This window comes from Lissotriton vulgaris, chromosome 5, assembly GCF_964263255.1.
Source record: "Lissotriton vulgaris chromosome 5, aLisVul1.2, whole genome shotgun sequence".
NCBI classification, from domain to species: Eukaryota; Metazoa; Chordata; class Amphibia; order Caudata; family Salamandridae; genus Lissotriton; species Lissotriton vulgaris.
This window is the reverse complement of record NC_141693.1, coordinates 1,892,090,601-1,892,113,209: the sequence shown is the minus strand read 5'-3', so window position 1 is coordinate 1,892,113,209 and position 22,609 is coordinate 1,892,090,601. Positions and strand designations below refer to the sequence as shown.

General features: G+C 45.5%; 1 protein-coding gene across 1 annotated transcript in view; it reads right to left on the bottom strand.

Moving 5' to 3' along the window:
• Positions 1-22,609, bottom strand: part of LOC147717639 (E3 ubiquitin-protein ligase TRIM39-like) — a 548,063-nt gene that overhangs the window by 11,814 nt on the left and 513,640 nt on the right. The window contains exon 8 of the mRNA XM_086924433.1: positions 13,684-14,255. Coding sequence (XP_086780559.1) covers positions 13,711-14,255 — 545 coding nt within the window. The 3' untranslated portion in view covers positions 13,684-13,710. The remainder of the gene's footprint in view (positions 1-13,683; positions 14,256-22,609) is intronic.

Sequence of the window (22,609 nt, the reverse complement as noted above, 5' to 3'; positions counted from 1 at the left end):
CACAAAGTATACATTTGTAGTGGATGCAATTTTGAGCAGTGCAAGGCGGTACAGTGAGCAAGAAGTCGGGAAATAATATCAGTGCAAATGAGAAAGGTCCAAGCAGTCTTATCTAAACCACTCCACTCCAGTTCATTCATTTATGTTGTTTAATTCTTTGGCTGCCATTTTCCAGAGCGTGATGACTTTACAAGATAGTTCAATTGACCGGCCTCCAAGGCATTGTATGACTGCAGCTCTGCATGTCCGTAGCTGTTTTTTTCTCAAAAGCTCATGGAGGACCATTTTCCGAATTTCTAAAAGTGAGGAGCAGATGCATAGGAGATGTAAAAGACTCTCTTCTCCTTCTCCGCACAGCCGGCATTCTTTTGTTAGCTATACATGTTTCCATTTTGGAGTTAAATCCTTCCTGGGGAATGACCCCAGCCGTAACATCGTCAAATAATGCTTTTTATTATGTGAAAAGTGTTTTAACAAATATGGTTGTGGTTTAAGCGTCTGATAAGATTGAATCACTGCACAAGCGTGATTTTTCTTTGAGAATGCAGTTTTGTCCATTAACTGCAAGATTTGTTTGGTTGCACGGTTTTCTGCATTTTTAACACCTTGACTGCTACAGCAATTCCCCCTCTGTGCTGCAGATCCTTGAATCCCATTATTCATGACGAGCTCAGCTCGTCATGAGCACACGAGCAGTGTTCTGCATGACGAGCTGAGCTCGCCATGAGCATGGAAGGGGTTAAAACCTGAGTAAGAGTTGTTTGCATGCCATGCCTCTCCGAGGTGTAGGTCCTTAAGTGATTCTTTTAGAAACGTGGCGATGGAATTATTTAGCCTTGCTTGCTTTTCGATTTCTACCCAGCAAAAGTGGGCTAATGTGTTATCTTCTGCTTGCCTCATCCACCAATAGTAATTGCCTCATCCACCAATAGTAATTGACAGCCGTCTGTCTGACTGGTTTCTGGTTTTTAAGCCCGTATTCCAGTCGAATCTGGGCCTGAGAGATGTGCTGGGCGGAATGAGAACCAACTCTTGAAAAACCTCGATTGTGCTTGGCTTAGGGCGGCTGCGTCTTTTGTGTGCATTATTTCCGACCCCTATGATATTGTTGGTATGAATTTTGCTGCGATTAACTTCAGCAGAGGCCCTGTTGAGCAGCCTTTTAATTTCCTTTGTAAAGATTTGAAGGCGTGGAGAAGTTGTTTTGCTTTCATTTTCCCTTGGTTTAGCTGTTGTTTAACCCCTTGCCCGTGACTGGAATTCCGCTCCTGTGCGTGGTCATGACGGCCCTCAGCCGTCATCAGCACACAAGCACTGTGTGCCATGACGGCCGGGGGCCGTCATCAGCATGGAAGGGGTTAAAGTTGAGGTTTGGATCAAGTTGAAACCCTAGGTATTTGTAAGACTCCACCTGGGATATTGGTTTGTCACCTAGGTTCCAGATAAATTTGCCTTTTGACCCTTTTTTATGTTGTTTTGAGAAGCACAGCACCTTGTTTTCTTGAGATTTATTATTAATTGGGCTGCGATGGTCTAGGCTCCTAGTTGGGTCATTGATCGCTGCAGTCCTATCGGTGTTTGTGATAGAAGGACGATATCGTCTGCGTATTGAAGGCTGGTGATTAGCGTTTTGCCCAGTTTTGGGGGGTCAGTTTGAACTTGTTGAAGGTGTTACTCGAGGTCGGCGGTATAGATGTTGAATAGGCAAGGGGCCAACACACACCCCTGTTTCAGCCCGTTTTTTTGTTTGGATCTTACTTGTTATGCTGCGCCAGTCTCCTTATTTTATTTGGACCCACGTACTTGAGTAAAGGTTGATAATTGCCTCCAGAAGTTTTGTTGGTGCCCCCAAGCTTTGCATTCTGTACTTTATTGAATGCTGCTCTACGATCAATGCAGCAGGCATAGAGGGAACGGGATTTTGTCATGGCTTGATTGACAAGGAGTGTGACTGCGGAGATGTTATTGAGGGTGCCCATTACAGCCCGGAAACCAGTATCCGTATTTGGCATCAAATTTGTGTGACTCACCCAGTCTTCTAAATCTGCTAGAAGGTTTGAGGAGTAAATCTTAGCTTCAACGTCGATAAGTGCATTCAATCTGTAGTTAGCTGGGTCTGAACGAGAGCTCGATTTATATATGGGATTTAGGATGCTTCCTCTCCAGGATTCTGGAACCGTGTCTAATGATAGTAGGTGTGTGAATAGCGGAGTAAGGATATCGGACCAAAATAAAGGGTTGTGCCGGAATAGTGCGTTTGGCAATCCGTTGGGTCCTGGAGCTCCCTCAGGCCTTAAGTTTTTTATGATTTTAAGGATCTGCTCTTGTGAAATCTGCGGGAGGAGTTCTGGCAGTTCTATCTTTGATATGTCATGAGCTGTTCCTGCAGTAGAGGTTCCGTGATTCATAGCTTCTAAGGGTGGGGTGTCGTTGTATGTTTGTTCAATGTGTGCTTTCAGGGTGTCCTCCATTACGTCCGAGTTGAAATGTTGGTTCTTGCCGTTTGATAGCTGGTTAATTATATCCCAAAAGAGCTTGGAGTCTCTTTGTTTACTGGCATGGAGGAGTTTTGCCCAGAGATGCTATCTGAAATCTTTTTAGGTCTTTTCTTAATTTTTAGGTTAGTGAGAGAATGTCAGAGTACGCAATTGCCTTAGATGTTTATTCAGTTGATTTGTTTGTTTCCTTGGACTGTTGGTGAACCACCATGCCCCTGCTTGTCTACCTGCTTTACAGCCGTTTGCTTGTTTTGAGAATTCTTTGTTTAGATCTTGATCAAAAGATTCCCAGGCCATTATACGTGATGGTTCGACTTTAAAACTCCCCAAAAGAGCAGTGCAGTGCAGAGCAGAGCAGTGCATGTGGCCATGATGTCACCAATGTTTTCCTTTTTCCAAAATAAACATCTCAGGTTGTAACCTTGCGTTTGTTGGGACATCGCTTTACCTATTATTGAGTTATCCGTGCTTAAGAGTAGAGTGAAGGTTTGAGAGTGGTGGTCGCTTTCTGACCTTTCTTTGATTTCGAAGTTAAAGATGTTTGGGAGAATATCCAGGTCTGTTATTGTATAGTCAATGATTGAGCATGTTTTCTGCGTAACCCTGGTATATGCTGGGAGGCTCTCTGATGTTACTTGTCCGTTTAACACACCCAATGATAGTTCTTCCAGCAGGGATGCACATCTATTACTGTGTGTATCACGCTGTTTGCTGGGTAGAATATGGCCTATTGGACTTTCTTTCCTGACATTTAGAAAATTCATGTTAAAATCTCCTGATAGAATGATATTGGCGTGTGGGTGAGCAAGTTTAAGCGTGTCCAATGTTGCTACTAGGGTATCGATATTTGATCTCTTTTGTTTGGATGATGGATGGATGTAGACATTCAGTATTAGTAAGCTGAGGAGGCTAGAGGCCGTTAGTTTGATACATAACATCCATGTTCAGTCTAGGTCTACTTCAGAGGCCTGCCATGAGATGTAGGTTGAGACGTAGATTGAAAGGCCTTCTTTAGCTCTTCCGTATTTCGAGTCTTTCTTGGCCGGATTAAGGTATTCTTTGTATCCTACTAATGGTGAAAAATGTGTCTGCCATGTCTCTTGAAGGAGGAGTAGGTCGTGCTCTTTGAAAAATTCCATGAAATTCGGATCTTCTAGTTTTGAGCTTAGGCCGTTTACGTTCCAGGAACAGATGTTACACCCGTTGTCTCTTGTTTTAGCTTTGGTAGAATTTGTTCATGCCATACATTGGCGGGTACCTGCTGTATTCAGTTTCCTTTGCCTGGTATATTTGACTGCTTCGGGGTGGGCGAAGGTTATGGTAATTTTCCTCCCCGCTTGGTTTGTGCCCTTTCTTGGGCTATGTTGTTCTGGGCCTTTCGCACCTCTCAACATGCCCTCTGGTGAATTTAGTTGTTGTAACGGAGTTGGGTAGCAGGGGGGAACTAGCTTTTTTACTTCTATACCCCATTTAGCAAATGAAACCTGCTGCTGCCAGATTTGCTCTGTGATGTAATTGTCATAGAAAGTTGCTGTGGTGATTTCTCGACCAGATGAGTTGGGATTTGATCTAAATTCTATACTTTCAAGATTGATATGACGCAGAGAAGGATGTGCTTCGAGCAGTTTTAATATTACACTTCTTTTGAGGATATTGTGAGTTCCCCTCGATACCTAATGAGGGATGAAGTGCAGCTTATTGTTATAGATGTTAATGATGTCAGAAGAGACTAGCCCGCATTCGGTGTATTGGCTCTTTTCGGTTTGTTTTTCCTCCGTGGTTTGTCCCGGGGGATCGGGTGAAAATTCGGAGCGTTGCACTTATTATTTTAGAAGTTTGTGTATCGTTGTTCATTGCAGTCGTTGGAGCGCCGCTTTCCGTAAGTTCTGTATGTTATGTTGAGGGTACTCCCGTCCTTACTGTCTCCCTCACCGGACAAGTTTACATCATTAAACTGGTTTTAACAGGTTCTGTCATGTTGCGTCCCGGAGTTGTTTTAAGGATTTGTGTGGCCTGAGATGTTAAGTGCCGTTTCTCTTCCTTTTCAACAGGCTTGAATATACTGTACACGTTTGCTGGCTGCGAATGTTCCATTATAGGTTGGTTGTGAATTTTTGAGGTGGTGGGCTTATTGATAGATGGGGTTGTGACGACCACAAGGCTTGCTTCTCAATTTTTTTAGTTGTTGCGTCGTCTTCACTTTGAGTCACATCTAGCTCCTTCTTGGTGCGGGTTACGTTCTGTACCTGTTTTTTTTTTTTCCCTTTCTGGCCTTTCTCAGGCGTTTTCTCTCATTAGATAGTGGAGCTGTAACATTTGTTTCTTTTGCATGTTGCTCGTTGCAATGATCTATTAGTGGACTGGTTGAGATGCCTGTGTTGCCCGAAGCTGTTTTTGGATGTAATGTTTTTGTGCTTTCGGGTGTTGGAGCTATGTTAGGCCCCAATGCTTTTTCATTATGCTCTTTTAGGGGACTAGGATGAACCTGATCCACTTCCTTCTGTTTCTTTGGCTTTCCTAGTTGGTAAATTAGTCTTGGCTGAGGTGTCTCTGACGACCCCCAGTAGTTCGGACGTTAAATTTGGAACTACGGCTAGTTAGTCTATTTTTTGGGTGCAGTGGCTCAATAGGTATCTTGTTTCTCGATCTTGCTGCACCCTCTTGATCATCTCATTAAGGTTTTGCAGCTTTTGTTCCACCCCCTGAACCTAAATGGCTAGAATGTTTGAGAGATCCACTTGGGCATCTAACTTGTCTGCCTGGTAAGACATGGCTTTACCAATTGTGTCCAGAGTGTTTAACAGATGCGGCCAGACTGCAGAGGGTGGTGGCTGGTTACCTGTTCCTGCAGTGGTGGATGCTCTGAAGACGTAAAGTCCAGAGGAACTGGAATTTCACATACTTTCTCCCTTTTTTGCGACTGTGGCACTGTGGGAGATTTTTCGAGATTCTTGAAATTAGGAAACAAGTCATCGTGTTGCATGGAAAGCGATGATTTTCTACTGCTTTGATGGGACAGAATCCGATGAATAATGTGGCGAGGCAAATCGGTATTGCTTGTTGGTATTTGCTTCGACAGAGTCGTCTGCAAGTAGGGCCGGCTGCGGCATGTGTGTATTTCCGAAAGGACTTAGGATGTTTGTGCCTATCTGATGTGTTGTGACGACTTCTTTGTTGCCGTAATTGCCATTGTGGCTGAGTAACAATTGTTGTTGCCCCTTCGGTTGTAATTCTGAGATGAAGGGGTGGGGGTGTATTTGAGCTTCGATGGCATTGACTCTGTGAGTATGACCACTTTCTGAAAGGGATTTAATTGTTAGAACTTGGGGGTCGTGGGCTTCACTTTTTATTGCGTGATCAAGATCTGGTCCCGTTTCCCAAAGTTCTACTGTTTCATTGTTGTGACTCTTGCTGCTCCTATCCTGAGAGGTATTCATTTCGGCTTCACTTTGAACGTAATTGGTGTTGTTGCAGAGATTGGCGTATTTAGAGCGTTTGAATTGTTTAGGATCATTGCGGTCCTGGTTATTCTTGACAGTTTTTGTGGCCACAAAGTCGTGATCAATGCCCGTTTGCTACTGTTTGGGCATGAGTGGTGTCTAGTAGGTGCTGATGGCGTGCCCTTCTTACCGCCTTCATGAGTGACAGGCTGGGCAGACTCTGTGACTTTTTTGCTGATGGTTGACTTTGCGCTTGAGAATCCTGAGGTAGGTGCATACCCCATGATAGGGCTCCCGACCCGTGCTGCTTGTCGCTATTTGTTTGCCTCTGCTCAATTAGGGACTTTCCTCCCTGTGCGGTTCCTGATGAGGTGCTGTTATCCTCCATGACCAACGCCAGGGGGGCATCCGTTTCTATTTCCAATTCCCATTCCCTATCTTTTTGGGGATTTTTTAGGATTGGCTGATGATTTTTTCTTTTATCTCCGCCCCCTCGTTCTTCCAGACCTCATGATGGGTTTGTTGGCCAGCCACCTGGCAACCTAAAGCTGAAGCAAAAGGTTTAGCTGAAGATGTGACAGCAAATTTTGGAGAAGATCGCTTTTTGGCAGATTCTGTTGCAGATTCTGTTGCTAAATAAGTTTTTTCTGTTTGTTTGTTTGTCTTTTTGTTTTGTTTGGATGCTTTGTTTATCTGTAGGAGAGATGAATGGTGGATTATGATGGATTTATAAGATTCTGACAGGCCGTGGGGGCATTTTTGGCGGATTTTGGCAATAAGGGTGCAGGACTGACTCCCCCTCCCTCTCGCCCCCTCCCCAGCGACTTCTCACAGTCTCACTGTCTTCTCAGTATGTCCCAGCCCCCGCTGACTCTGCTGGCGGGCTCCTTGCAGCAGACTTGACCCCACAGCAGGTGCTGTCAGATGCAGCTGTCTTGCTTGCTTGCTGTTTGCCACCGGCTGCCACCGGCCGCTTGCAGCCTCGTGCCTGCTTCTCCCCTCTTGTGCAAGGCGGTGGTGCTCAGAGCGTCAGGGCTTAAGAGCATCAGGGCGCAGAAGACGGAAGACCTCCGTGCAGCCGAACAGCTCGTTGACCCCTACGCTTTGGGGAGAGATGAAGGGCGAGTGAATGCTACAAACAATTTTCAAATGGCTGCCTCAGAACACCAGACGGACCATCATGCAAGCAATTATCACCAGCAGGCAGCACTCTCTATGTTGGAATCTCCAACAACTTCTACACATACTCCAGACGATCCAGAAGGCTGCCGCAAAATTCATACTTGATCTACCATGACGCACCCACATCACACCACACCTCGGGAAGCTTCAGTGGCCACATTCACACGCGCAGCTAATTCAAACTTCTCACACACACAACAGACAACACTGGACCAGAATACCTGAACAGCTGCATGCACTTTGACCACTTGCACGCACTTAGATAAGTAAAACAGGAGGTTGCTCATTTTTTTACATCACACCCAAGGCATGGAACAACCTTTCTCAACCCATCAGAGCCTCCTCCTCACTTCTATAACCCTACCATGCAATATATAATTGGTTTCCATCCATGGTAAAAATTATGTTAAGATATCAATCAGACTTGCATAAAGTATGACACTATCCATATAGATCCTTATTAGTCGACATTATTCTCAAGAAATCCATCAATGGCCATACAATACAATACCGCAACAAAATCAATGGATGTTCCATATGCTTTTAAGACTAAAATCTATTGAAGATTTAAAATAAGGCTTATATTTTCCACGTTGGTGTCCTATCGAACATTCTCGCTGTGACCACCTCAAGCAAAACTATATCACCTAAGAAAGAAAACTAAATGACCTTATCAGAAGTACATTGAGTGCATAGTGGTGCAGTACAGGGTATAATAATTCTGTAGAAAGGCATTATATTGATCCATTGATTATATCAAGCAATTGATAATGAAGAGTCAATCTCCAATAAAAGTGATCCTATCAATAGCAAGACACAGAATTTTAGGTGGGTGACTGTAAATAACAAGGATATTTTTCACATAGGCGATCTGAAATAAATAGACAACAAGAGTGAAGATCAAGTTGCCTATGATGTCTCTTGAAGTCCCTCATTAGCTTCTTAACTCTGGTAGATGAACTGGTCACATCCATTGCTCTTCATCCAACAGGGAAAGGGGGATTCGGGTGGGCCTCCTATGTTTACAACAGAGGCTTCAACCAAATTCAATACTGATGGAGGCTGACCCAGATTTGCCTCTATGTCAGCTCCTGCCTCCATAAAAAACGTCACCCAACCATCAGCTGAGTAGAGGTCCCCAACAGTAACAGGTAAGCGGTGTCCTGCACACCCAGTGGGTTTTTGCTCTCACATCTCCCTATTTCCCACTCAGGGCATCCTGAAAGGTTTCCCCACTCTCATGGATTCCTGTTCAGGGATCAATGGTGGGAGCGTAATCTCTGAGCCGGAATCACACCGCCAGGCCAATGAGGGGAAGGTAATCTGTCCCACAGCAAAGGAGACGAACACTGCCCACAGGGGCACCATTTTAATTTCTTTGTTTTTTTTACATGGGACAGTGGGCAGCCTTTCAATATGAAGAACTACATTGTCAGCATCTGCTTTTTGACAACAAAACACATTTTTGCCTTTAGCCAATGTTTTCTTTTATAGATTGAGAACAGACAGGCAGCTTCCCCAACAACCTTTTGCAAACACCATTAATTTGTTTGTGGAGCGGGTGGGCCAAGGTGCATAACTAATTTTGAGCACTTTCCATTTCCAGGAAGAGCTGATGGTCTGAAGGCCCCTGAGAAAGAGAAAATGTAATTACATTTTAGTTTGCCTTATTGGGTGTGTGGCAAGATTAAGTTATTCTTTATTTTCTCTTTTCAGTGTTATTTTTTTTAAAGATGCTGTTGAGGGCAGACTACTGCAAACAAATTCTTTTTTTCTTCTTTATTAACCCTTTCACTGCGGCGGCTATTCCGCCGCAGTGCTAAGGGGTGGGGGGGGGGCCGCGCGGCGCTCCTGCGATGGTGACGGAACCGCTCCGTCACGTCCCTCGGGTGAGCTGTGCATGTGATGGAACGGTTCCGTCATGGCCCCGCCCGCTCAATAGAACGCGCCGTGCAGGCGAGCGGGCCGTGACGGAACTGTTCCGTCACCAGCACAGCCCACCCGAGGGGGCGTGACGGAACGGTTCCGCCACAAGCATGGGAGGGGTTAAGGAAATCGTTTTTGCTGTTGTTGTCACTTTTGGAAGACTGCTACCCAAGCCCCAACTCAAACAATGTAGCATAGCTATGATGTAGGTTTTAATACTAAGTCTGCATCTGAACGGAGAGGATCATGGGCCTTAATCAGGAAATAATTTTTCAGTTGTTCAGATGGATGGCATGACACCTGATGATGACTTGTCTTCCAGTGATTCTGAGAACATGTTCATGGCAGTCATGATGTCCCTTCGCAAGCATCATGAGTGCAGCTGAGAAACAGTGGTAGTGTATTCCAATCAGGAGTGCAGGAAGGCACCATGCAAAACTCAGGGAGGTGTGCTCACTTGGCAGCAATCTAATGGGTTTCAACCACAAATTCCTCCATTTACTGGAGATGCTGGATGAAAAGTCAGTATTACATTTTTTTGCCCATTGACTTTCATATTTTTTTGTGGCCGACGTGTTCCTTGAAAAAACTGTGCACCAAACAAATTTGCACAGTTTCCGCTGTAGCATGGAGGCACTTTGAGGTCCCATTCTTGGGCACACCTGTGGATTCCCAATTCACATGGGAAGTTAAAAGAATGTTTGAGTCTTACTATTCTTATGGGATAGTGTATAAACCAATGGAACAGTTTTAGTGGTCTACTCATATGGTTTGGGCAAGACCCAACTTCATACTGGTCATGAACAGAAATAGTTTTTTGAGTTTGCAGTGTATGCTGCATTTCAGTAATAATGGCAGCAATTGCGACAGGATCCTCCAGACCACAGTTTTAAAACTGGCATATCGTACATTTGTCTGCCAAGTTTTCAAAAGATTTATACTCCTGGTAAGAATATAGGGGTCCAAACTTGGTTAATCATATACAAAGGGCAGTTGCTGTAACATTTGTCTGCCACGTTTTTACAGATTTATACTCCTGGGAAGGATATAGGGGCCACCCCTAGGTTAATACTATACAATGGGCTGTTGCTGTTCAGGCAGTACATGCCACGCAAGAGAACGTATTACAGCATCAACTTGTACGAGAGTTCTACTGGTTATTTATAAAACCTGAGAGTATATACTGGGAAGGACTCTAGTACAAAACCTGCAGGTTGATCTTCTACATTAGAACTTAGTAAAAGGATTGCATGGGAGCTTGTGCAATCACTACTTCATAAAGGGTATAATCTTGATGTTGGCAATATCGGTAGAGGAGTCCTGTGAGACTAACAATGTAGGCATTGCGATTTGTGGTACAATTCGAAGTTGCAGCAAAGGATTCCCTCATGGAGATTGTTTGTAAGAATCTCCAAAAAGGCCAGAGTAGTGTATTGTGTTGCAACAAATTGCTGGCAGTGAAATGTATAGATAGATGGCAAGTCCAGGTGCTCATTACAATTCACGATGAGAGTACTTATCAGGTCACAGCTTGGGGTCCGTTGCAGGAGTTTACAAACTCAACAGTATACTTTATTATAATAAGTACATGGGTGAAGTGGAGAAATTGACCAGCTACTACAAACACACATTGAGACTCACATATGGTATAAGAAGTTGGCTATCCACCAGCACAATTTGTCAACATAACAGTGCATAAGTTGTCTATTATCAGACTACCACATGATTACTGATGTCCTTCCTTGACTTTGAGTTAGCAATTACTGATAGTCCTACTGCTGTAGAAGCAGTAGCCTCTACGTCTGTTATGGAGGACGTTGTCAGGCTGCAGGATCTGCACTTTGATGACCCCATTCCTGCAACAGAGAAAAATAATTGCCCGTATCGTCGATGCATAGTTTGCACTCTGCAAGGAAAGAGGGCCGAAACTTATTACTGTCCCTAGTATCCTTCTAAACCAGGCCTGTGTTTTCTACCTTGCTTCACTTTATGCCACATAATAGTAAAGTTCTGGGAAAATGACTGAAGTGGAGCAGTCAGATTAATAGTTAATATTTAACTTTAAACTGAATACATATCTTCGGTGGCCCATTTACGGGGCTAGCTATGCAGCCTTTCACATTATTCCATCTAATGTGGAAAATCTTTCTAATAGTTCACATCCAAAGACATACCATTATCCAAAACTGTTTTTCCTACTAAATTAGATTGGATACACTGTATTTTTTACTAATTCCAGTAAATTGATATACATAAGTCGTACTTGTGGTCTGCTTGCTAACTTAATCCTGCACTAAAATGTGGTGGATCCGCCGTATTATAAGTGCAATATAGTCAATGCACTGCACATGATGGTGAATGAAACATCTGGCAAGTTTTGACAGAGCACTCTGTCCGCCAAACCCTACGGTCCCCAGTCTTTCTCCAAGTGCTTCTTAGAGAAGTTAGGAAAATCTGACCCAGCAGCTTTTCTCTAAGTTCAATTGTGTTTTTGTTCACATTGTCTGATGTGCACGTCAATAAAGACATCTTCAGACAAGTCTTTCTGAGCCCAATCAAGCGGAAAGGGTGAGGCAATTGTAAAGGTCCACCAGACAATCCACAATATTCTTCTGGCCATTACCTAAACTACACGGAAAGAAGAAGTATGTCAGTGATTTGATAGTGCCAGGCCAAGAGCACATCGTAGTCAAATGGTGGCTTGAAAGCTCTACCTTGCAATAGGGTAGAGGTATCCTGCTGTCATGCAGAATACAAAATGGCACTGAAATAACAGAGGAAATTCCAGTAAGCAGATGCATGGGATAATCTTCTTAAAACCAGCATTCTTAAAAATAGTAACATTTTTGGGGAATTAGTGAATTGGCCTATCTTCTCCCTGGAACCTCAGCATAGGGAAAAAGGCCTTCAAAAAAACTTATCAAGTCTACAATAAAACTTTTGTCTCACTCAACGGATGAGAATACTTTACATCAAAGATGGCATGCCTGGACGGTGATCAGCTCATATGGGACAAGGATGCCCCAGGAATATTTATCAGCCTATTTCTCATTGACCCTAAAACATCAATTTAGGAGACTGAGTCTTGGCATGTGGGAAACAAAAATACCTCATCTCATCATGGAAAGATCAAAGGGAAAATTGAGACTGTAGATTATGCGGATACAAATATGAATCTATCCAATATATTTTCTGCGTAGGCCCAAAGTTATTAAAAGAACGGAAGTCACTATTAAAAGGACTAATGAACAGTATGAAAATATGAACGTGTAGAGAAGCAGTAATCATCTGGCTCGGCGGGTCCTCAATCCCCCTAGTATGCAGGGGGGTAACACTTTTAAATTTGTATTTAAAGGAAATTGGTTGAAACTCAGTGGAGATTGAAATAGACTTTTATTGGATAACCAGAAAAAAATCTGATAAGCAAAATGCCGTCATATATGGTCAGTGATAAAGACATAGGCTTTCCAAATCTCAATTGTGAATGAATTTTTAAATATTTGTTACACAAATAGATTGTAGATTAACTGTGTAAAAATTCTACCGACGATTTTATCTTATTTATATAAGTATGTAGTAGTACTATTTGAAAATGTCGCTTGGTGTAATGGTTTTGTTTTTAAAGACTGATCACTTAAATAAATTGAAATTTAAATCTTCTCCCTGTACATATATGGAGCTGAAGAGTAGGATTTTACCATCAGCAATCTACCATTGTCCCTGGTTGACATAAGAAGCTCCACTAAACGTGAAGAGATTCAGTACAACAACCATCTTGGCAATGAGAGGATGGCATTGCGGTCTGGGAGCAAAAAGCGACAGACGGGGAGCAGAGCTGAGCTGTACGCGGGATAGAGCTTGTGAAAAGCGTTTTTAAAGAAGTAAAAAAGGAGTTTGGAAACAATGCCCTCTGAGTATGCTGAAAGACAGTTGGGAGGTGTGCTTGGGGAGGGCAAAAAACTGGGAGACGCATCACGTATCCATGCCGTTCACGAACAGGGAGGACAAAAAATGGAGCGATGGTGGTGCCAGCAAATGGCTAGCAAAAGGGTGGGTTGCAAGCCCAGATGTAGCTACATCATGTATTGGTTCGAGGCAATGCATGTGCGCCTTCTAGAGCAGAGACCTAAAAAATATCCCAGCTCCTGCTCACTAAAATACTTCTATCATCCTCCACCTTTCCGCCCCTTGCCCACTTTCCCTCTCCCTCTTAAAAACACATTTAAAAAAAAGTTTTCTATAGCTGCTATTTGCGGTCCCTTCATCCATCTCTGACTTTTAACCTCATAGCTGCTATTAAACATTCCTCCCCAGTGCTGCGCTGACCATTGGAACTGGTGCTGAATGGACGTCCAATGGTCGTGCGCAGCACTGGGGAGGTAGTGCTGCCGTCGGCCAATGCACCGAGGCAGCACTTAAGGGGTTAAGCCAGTGTCACTGTGCATGCTCGTTTTGGAGTCTATAAAACAAACCTACATTTCCCACAATTAAATTTGCTCTTAGGTTTCAATAATCCCAAACATGAGATTAAATGCCAAACAAGACGCTTGCCAGCTGTTTCGGTTTCAAAGTCTTTCTCTTCCCTCTCTTCCTAGTCCACTCATCACCCCTTCCTTCATTATACCCAGCTCTCTTACCTGCTGTTGCAATAGTCTCTGTGGCTCTCACTCCCATCCGGTCCCCGGAAGGATCCGCAGCGCTCCCATATTCTTCGTTCCCTCGTGGAGTCCTGGGGAGAAGAGGGGTCGCAGGGTGGGGGGGAATGAGGCCCCGGAGAAGGTGAAGAGCAGAGACCGGTCATCCGCATTGTACACCGAGAGCCTGCCCGCCTCATAGTCCAGGAAGAGACCCACAGCCCTGGGGGGCACACAGGGGATCAGGAGGGTGGGGGAGGAGGTGAGAGCTTTATATTTACCATCTCTGAGCCACACTGTCCAGAACCCATCCTCAGGTGTTAGTGTGATCCCCCCATTCCTGCTCGCAGCCTCGTCACACACCCCCAGCTCCCAGGCCGTCTTGTCTCCCACCTCCACCTCCCAGTAATGCCTCCCGGTGCTCAGCCTCTCTCTGCCCAGGACAGCAATGTAGTAAGTGAATCTCTGGGGCGTGTCGGGCACATCCTGTTCTTCGTCTCCGTCTCTCACGCTCCTTCCGTCCTCGGACAGGACGAGGCTCCAATGAGCAGTGTCCGGATCTAGGGTCACCGCAGCTGCAAAACGGCAAGAGAGGCAGACAACAGAGCTCAGCAACCAGACAACCACAGCAATAGCTACAATTCATCAAATCACACAGCACCCACAAGCAGCCAATCAAAATCCCAACAGCACAAGACTTTACCAGCATTAAATTCACATTTCCAACAGCATTGGCAAAGCCAATAGGTTTCGCATATGCAAATTCCACTGACTCATTTTTAGGTCTCGCCTGTCGATGCGCATGCGCATCGAGCAAGGCGAGAGTATTGGGACTTATCTACTCTTTATCCACACTGCAAGGAATCGTGGCGATTCCTTGCAGTGCCCGTGACTTTTAAGCTCAATGCGCATGCGCATTGAGCTTAAAAGCGCGTGCACGTCCGTCTTTGTTTACCCGCTCCGCCCCCTCCCGCCGTGTCGCATTTCTCCTCCCCCCTCTCTTCCCTCCGTCTTGTTTATTTTACCCGCTCCGCCCCCTCCCCTTCCCGCCGTGTCGCATTTCTCCTCCCCTCTCCCCTCTCTTCCCTCCGTCTTGTTTATTTTACCCGCTCCGCCCCCTCCCCTTCCCGCCGTGTCGCATTTCTCCTCCCCCCTCCCCTCTCTTCCCTCCGTCTTGTTTAACTCGTTATCATAAACCACGACCTCAGACTCGGATGTGACTTTGCACGTATTCCTGGTTTGGCGTTCCTATTGTACGACGAGGCTAACATTTCATTCTTATTTGCCAGCGCCTTAACCAATAGCGCGGGTTTACACACACTGTAGACCAATCACGAGTCGTTTCACAACTGACAGACTTTTTGCGAACATCGCATAAATTAATCATCGCTCTCTCCCATTTGGTCCCCCATGGCCTCAATCAACATTGCGCAGCGCCTCCGTGGACCATTGAGTATATATAATAATAATTTTCTTTACACTCAGTTTTGATTACGACTCTGTTCGTAATTCCGACTTCGGTACCACATAAACTAAACAAGAAACACACCACGATAAAAACGTGACTTTGCCGGCGCAACTGGGTTTCCATTGGAGGATGAGACTCATCCTTCATCCCCATTGGCCAGCGCTCTAGCCAATCATGACTGCTTACATGCGCTGTAACCCTATCATAGGTCGCTTCACTTTTACCGGACTCATCGCGCACAATGTTTTGCTCTCGGTTCGCGAGAGTGTGCCTGGAGTTTACCATACCGAGGACGACCCGGTTTAATTGATGTTCCCCACCAGGTCAGCCGAACCTGTACTTACACGGACCTCCCTGTCCATCGAGTTACCTTCCCCTCGACTCAGTAGGGAGTTGAGGTACCGACGGACAGGTGAGTGTGCTAGAGACCTACAATAGATACCTATACAGCGAGGCGGTTTACAATCTTACAAGTGATTTTAAGAAGGCTAGATTTTATTTCTCTGCCAATTTTTATTAGCAAGCTAACAAGAAACATAGCGACCTTGACTTGCAGTTTTTCATCTTCATGATTTGTTATCTATATGTGTGCGGATTCCACCCACCCGCCCTTTGTTATTCAACCCAACAATAGTCATACAGGCTATTGAGCCAAAGGGTTGGCCCTGTTTGCTAAACAACTGCAGACGCTAGTCGTCTTTTTCTCTCTCACTATCTGAACTTAATGACTGTTTTCACAAAATTTAAAAACCTTTTCAACATCGGTTTACTAAGTCAGCGAGTACTGCTGTTCTGCATTTTTGCCTTTTATAAGACACCAGGAGATTGATTATCCCGTAACAGCCCTTTCCTCTGAGAAGCTGAAACCATGTTTTCCTTTTTTGTTTGCTGTGTGAAAACCGTGTCCTGGGGCAGGCAGATCCCCGCAGACCGACTCATTACTGGCGCATTTCAAGCAATCTTTGGCGTCATTTCTTTGCGTTGCTTGAGCCAGTCGTTCCTTGCCAACCGTGCTTGTGGGGTGCTACGGTTGACTTGATGGCACATACATACCTGTGCTCCCGGAGCCACGCCTCTTAAGAGGCCTGACAGAATTCATATACGGCCCGTCGGCAGGGCTTTACGTGGGATGAATAAACTGGGGGCTCAAAGGGGCGTGTCTGATGTAATTAAGGGTGTAGGTTAATAGCACATAAGCTAAAAATCTGTGCTCAGCATAGCGCGCCGCCCAACTGGTATTTTGCTGCTCCTGTCATTGCATCCAGATGTATAATACAACACGTAACATTGCACCTACAGCAAGCCAGGTCTATGGACTATTGGCTTAATCAATGGTTGTTAGTTGCATAAGACAAATATGCAAACACTATTGCTTCGTTGTATATAACGCGGAAAATGCTTAAGTTCTGAAATGATGGGCCTGTGAAAGAACTATAGCGACTCTCGTTGAAGTCTTGTTTTACCCGCTCCGCCCCCTCCCCTTCCCGCCGTGTCGCATTTCTCCTCCCCCTCCCCTCTCTTCCCTCCGTCTTGTTTGGTTGTTTATTTTACCCGCTCCGCCCCCTCCCCTTCCCGCTGTGTCGCATTTCTCCTCCCCCCTCCCCTCTCTTCCCTCCGTCTTGTTTGTTTATTTTTTTTAAATCCCCACTTCCCCCCTACCCCCCATCAATGCCAACACTGACGCCGTGCTAAAGCCCGCTCTCCCTGCTCCGCCCCCTGCTCCGGCCGAGACGCATTTCTCCTCCCTCCTCCCCCCTCCTGGGTCAGGTTACCCTGCTTTCTCTTTCGCTTTTTTTCAACCACATTCCACCATGGACTGGGACTTGGAGGAAAAAGAACTTCCACTACAGGCACATTCAGGAGGAAAAAGAACTTCCACTACAGGCACATTCAGAAATATCTTGCCACCCTCACTCACCCTCACTCACCCTCACCCTCAACCCCTCACCCTCACTCACACTCACCCTCACCCTCACTCACCCTCACTCACACTCACCCTCACCCTCACACAGTGCAATAGTTCTCAGACCATTTCAGTTAGAGCTTTTAGAAATGTTTATGGCTTTTTTTATTTGTAATACTTTAGCATTGGCTACAGGAAACAAAAATGCTAAACATTTACAAAAAAACCCCATAAACAATTCTAAAAGCACTAACTCTAATGGTGCGAGACCTATTGCATTTCCAATGCTTGTTTTACATGTTGCATATGCTGTGTAACCAGTTTTAAAGTAACAAATAAAACACTAGGACAATGCCGTCCGCATCATAGAGTTTTAAAAAGAGTTCTAGATGTTACAAGAGATTACGCTGCAAAACCTAAAACGTAATGTTCCATACTTTTCTATAAAAAACAGGGAGCTACTGAGTGTAACGGATTTTACGCATGTTTTGTTTCTGAGTGCCTCTTTGAGAGCTATTAGAAGGTGGTAATCAGGGTAATCGCTCTTTGAACCGGCATGCTATGTGGTGCAGGAGTGCGTGGTTGCGGGAGGGCAGCAGGGTAGGGTCGGAGGGGTGGGTAGTGAAAATATATTCCGGAAAAGCTTCTGGTCCTCCTGGAGCTCTGCTGATCTGGGGGCACTGAGACCAAAATACCAGCCCAAGATTGCATGACTTTCCAAGATGGAATAAGCCCCCACCCGTTTGGACATATGCCTTCAGTATGATGTGGCCTACATCTGATTTGGTTATGGCGAGCAGTCGAAGTGTGTTAAATACAAAGTATGGGATCTGTGATGCTGCAAGCAGTGGGGGCGGGGTCGGTGAGCGTAGGGACGAGGTCAAAGGCGTGGCTAAAAAAAACAGAATTCTGTGAGTTTTTGGTCTCTCTCCATCAGATAGCTACATATAAAATAACGCACCTATTACATGAAAAATAAAACAATTGTTATCCGGTGGGGAATGCACAATAGTACATTATGAGACCTCTTAGTTAATGCACTGCAGAGGTGTGTGTGTGTAACTAGAAAGCCATAGAATTAAATCTAGGTGACAGAAAGCACTATGAACATGTCAGTCATTATTTGTAAGCTTGCATTATACAGTTGAAGATCGATTGCCACAAAATGTGCAAAAAGCTTTGAGCTAAAATGCTACTCCCATAATATAGAGTTTAGTAATACCCAAACTGCATGTAATGCATTATTTCTTAATAAATTATTGTCCCTTCAACACCGCCTGAAGTAGTCAGCGCTATGTAAATACAATTACAATTAAATGCGCCACTTCCCAGCTCAGTTGTTAACTTTTTGCACTACCACTCAAAAAGAATAAAGATTTGTCATCACACAGTTCAAAAGTCGGTAAGGGCTTCCAAGCATCCTTTACATTTGCAGATTACCATTTACATTTGCAGATTAACTCGTTGCACACATTTGCATTTCTTTCAGCCAAGCAGGCACCCTGGAGGGAAGGCTTGTTAAACTGTCTGCCTGTCACTCGGTTTCACAACACTGGAGACTCACGGAATTACACTTCAGTTAAAGCATTTAAACTATCAGAAATGGACGGATGTCTTTTTACAAAAAGTAGGGGAACGGTTGTTCATAAATCAAAACCAGCATTGGCATAGTCAATAGGTCTCGCCTTTGGGACCTTATAAGTGTTTAGCCAAATATATAGTGCTACGTAACTAAATACCCTCCGGGTGAGTAGTGCGCTATACAAATGCTTTGATTGATTGATTGAATACTTATAAAGTCCCAGAGACCTATTGGCTATGCCAATGCTTGTTTTTGTAGTGAAAGTAACGCATGAAAAGTGGGTAAGGAAGGAGCTGTGCTATGTAGATAATTCTCAGGAGAGCATCGCAATTTAAGATTGATATAGATTATTCCCAGGACCCTTTTCTCTGACTAGGGCTGTGCAGATTAACTAATAAGGGCCAATGATTTCAGTCCCAGATGAGCGAGCACCATTTTTAGAGGGAGACGCACGTGGTGTTGCACTAGGAACAGGATGTGTGAAGAAAACGAAGATTAATATTTGCATTATGACCTACTAACTGCCAGACCTCTAATTGTGCTGCGTTTCTGTGCAGCAGAGGTGCTATGACGTCTGAATAGGTTCCCACCTATCTGTCCATGCCACAGTTCATTTCAATATCTTTTTATGCGGGCACCGGGAGCGTGAAACACTTGGCATGGTTTTTGGAAAACGAACAGTGTTTTATGAGTTAGGAGAACGAGGGCAAACACTCTGGTTCATGTTGGCAGGAGGGGGCAGCTGGGTACTGTGATCTGCTTGAGGCACACGAATGGGCAGTGTGAGGAGTTCCTACTGTAGCCACTGTATCTTCAATCAATTACCTTTTATGTTTTCCAAAGCCAAGGTTCACTGGCCTGCTTTATCAGCGATATATTGTATACTTCAGGTCCCTGTAGAGTTGTGGTCACACAACTAGTGATTACTTATAAATTGTGATGTGTTTAAAAAAATATATATATTTACCACAAGCGTCTTTTTGCTTAGATTAACTGAAGATCTGTGGTAAGGCAGTAAGCTGGCAGAGGGAACATCTGTAGCTTATTTATAATGCGTGTGGTGACTGTGGGAATGTACGATTTCATATCTCAATGCCAGCCAGTTGTAGGGCCAGTCAGGTGTGTGTGTGTGTGTTTTTTTCAACATTCCAGTGAAAACATGTCAGGAACAGCTCAGGCAATGCGTTAAAGTGCAGCTGACGGATTCTGTTCTGCAGACATCTGGCCACAGTTGGGGGTCATAGGCTTGATGGAGAAATGGGTGTGGACTTAGTGGGTTTTTATCCTCGTTTCTATAACGCGTTGTTTCTTTAAGTGGAGCGCCTCAATGCCTTCTTAGGCTCGGCACCCCTTTCCTGGTGCTCTGGGGTTCACATCGAAGGCTAGTTATTGGTTGCTTCTTGTTACATCCTTCCTTTATTTCTTGTTTCCCTCATCCCTCTCCTCCTTCTCTATTAGATCATCTGGCCTCTGCCAGCCCTAGGATACACTGTGTTTACTTTCCTTTGACATTCCAGATTCTGCATGATTTGTCTTGTACTGGAATCTTGTCTGTTACCCAGTTGCATCTGGAGCTGTTGATGGATGAACTTATATTGCTGTGCTGGAAATAAATCATCTTCAGAATTTATTGGATAATTGGACTTTTATTTAACACTTCTGTTTAGCTACTGCCAGGCTTATTTACAATTCTCGGTTTAATATTTTCCTCTCAAAAGGGCTGGGAATGCGAACCACGGCCCTATAAGAGGCGTTCCAGCTCGAGCCTCTCCCCACATGACATAGCGCATTTGTAGAAATGGAATTCCTTTCCGAGCATGAAGCTTAATAATCCCTGTGTAGCTGGGGGCCGCGCTGCCAGCACAAACACATTACGCCATGTCGGAATCCTGGGCTGGCGCGTACTTGGGTCTGTCAAATCGCCTGTGTCTGCTTTGGTGCCAAGAAATCAAGTGGTAAAGTTGGGTTCCTGGTGAATACCATTGTTTTCCATCCATCAATGGGTATCGGGCCCTGGAATAAGGGCACAAGCTCTTGTGGCATTGTTAGCTTGGTGCAGTATATGAATTTAATGTAATGTAATGTAGGTGTACTTATAAAGCACGGTCCTGTCACCCAAAGGGCATCCTGGCGCTTGAACTTCGGGCGGTCACACTTTTCACTGCTCAGACATTTCTAGGAAAGAGATGCGTTTTTAACGCTTTCCTGAACAGGAAGTAGTCCCTGTGGCTTCTCAAGTGTGGCAGGGAGTTCCAGAGTTTGGCCGCTGCAACACTAAATGAGCGGCCACCCATCCTGACTCTCTGAAACCTCGGGACCACAAGCAGTTGTGCCGAAGAAGAGCGGAGGGGCCCCGAAGCAGAGTACCAGGCAAACATATTCTGCAAGGGCACTGGACCCTGTTGATGTACCGCCTTAAACACCAGGCACGCCGCTTTATACAATACACGCAGGTGCACCGGTAGCTAATGTAAATCTCTTAGAGCTAGAGTAGAAGAGCTAAAGTTAGGGCGGGAAAGAGCCAGCTTGGCGGCCATATTCTGCACCCGTTGTAACTTCCCCAGCAGGTTTTTTGGGGCCTCCAGAAGTAGCGCATTACAATAGTCTAAACGACTTAGTATGGTCCCGCGGACTACTTCCGGCCTGGCCTGGGCGGGGAGAAGGGGCAGAACTTTACGCAACATGCGTAGCAGCATCATGCACGTAGAGATGGTTTTATTGACGTGCATGTCAAGCTGTAAATTTGGGCCGAAGATCACCCCCAAATTACGAGCTGATTCTGCGGCCGACACTGGCTCGGGAAAAGTGGCAAGCCAAAAGTTCTCCGGAAGTACCAGCGGGATCCGGTCCATGGAGCAATAGAGCACCTCCGTCTTTGTGCTGTTAAATTGTAAGGAATTGGCCCGTAGCCAGTCCGCTGTGGCTGCCATACAGCGATGAAATGTCTCCAACGGGACCGCGTTGTTGCCTTCCAGAGAAAAGACCAGCTGGGTGTCATCAGCGTAATTAAAAGCCGAGACACCAAAAGATTTTATAAGCTGGACCAGGGGGCGGAGGTAGAGATTAAAGAGTATAGGGCTGATGGCCGAGCCCTGTGGGACCCCCTGCCCTACTTTCCGTGGCTCAGAACGAAATGGAGGGAGCGAGACCAACTGCTGCCGGCTATCAAGATAGGATATCAGCCAGTCTCTTGCTCCCTCTGTGACCCCACACTCCTCCAGTCTCCTGATAAGGGTCCGATGGCAAACCGTGTCGAACGCGGCCGACATGTCGAGCAGCACTAAAAAGGCTGCCCGACCACTGTCGACACGCGAACGGAGGTTGTCCAGTACGGTTACCAGTGCGGTCTCCGTCCCGTGCCCAGGGCGGAAGCCAAACTGTGTCTCATCGAACCATCCGATTTCCTCCAGGAAGCCTGAAAGTGAGCGGGTCACCCATTTTTCCATGATCTTAATAGGAAAAGGGAGCAAGGAGATTGGCCTATAGTTGGAAAGACAGGCAGGGTCCAACGTTGGTTTCTTGAGCAGGGGTGACACTACTGCTAGCTTCCAACACTCGGGAACAGATGCCAGATCCAAAGACTGGAGGCAGATGGAATACAAAGGCTGGAAAAGTTCCGCCTGGAAAACCTTCCAGAATTTGGGAGGCAGTGGGTCGAGCGGAGAACCCGAGGACACCGTATGTGCCATGTTGCAAAATTCCTCAAAGGAAGGACAGGGAAAAAGTCTTAGTTGGGGTCGACTGGAGGAGATATCCGGAGCTCCCAAACTAAGAACTAGGTCTCTCGGCTGGGGTCGGCTGGGTGATCCGTCCGGAGCTCCCAGACTAGGGCCAGGGGCACCCGGCTGGGGTCGACTGGACCGGCCAACCGGAGCTCCCAAGCCGAGAGCTCCCAAGATGAGCGCTGAGTCAATCGGCTGGGGTCGACTGGGTGACCCGTTCGGAGCTCCCAAGCCAGGGCTAGAGACAACCGGCC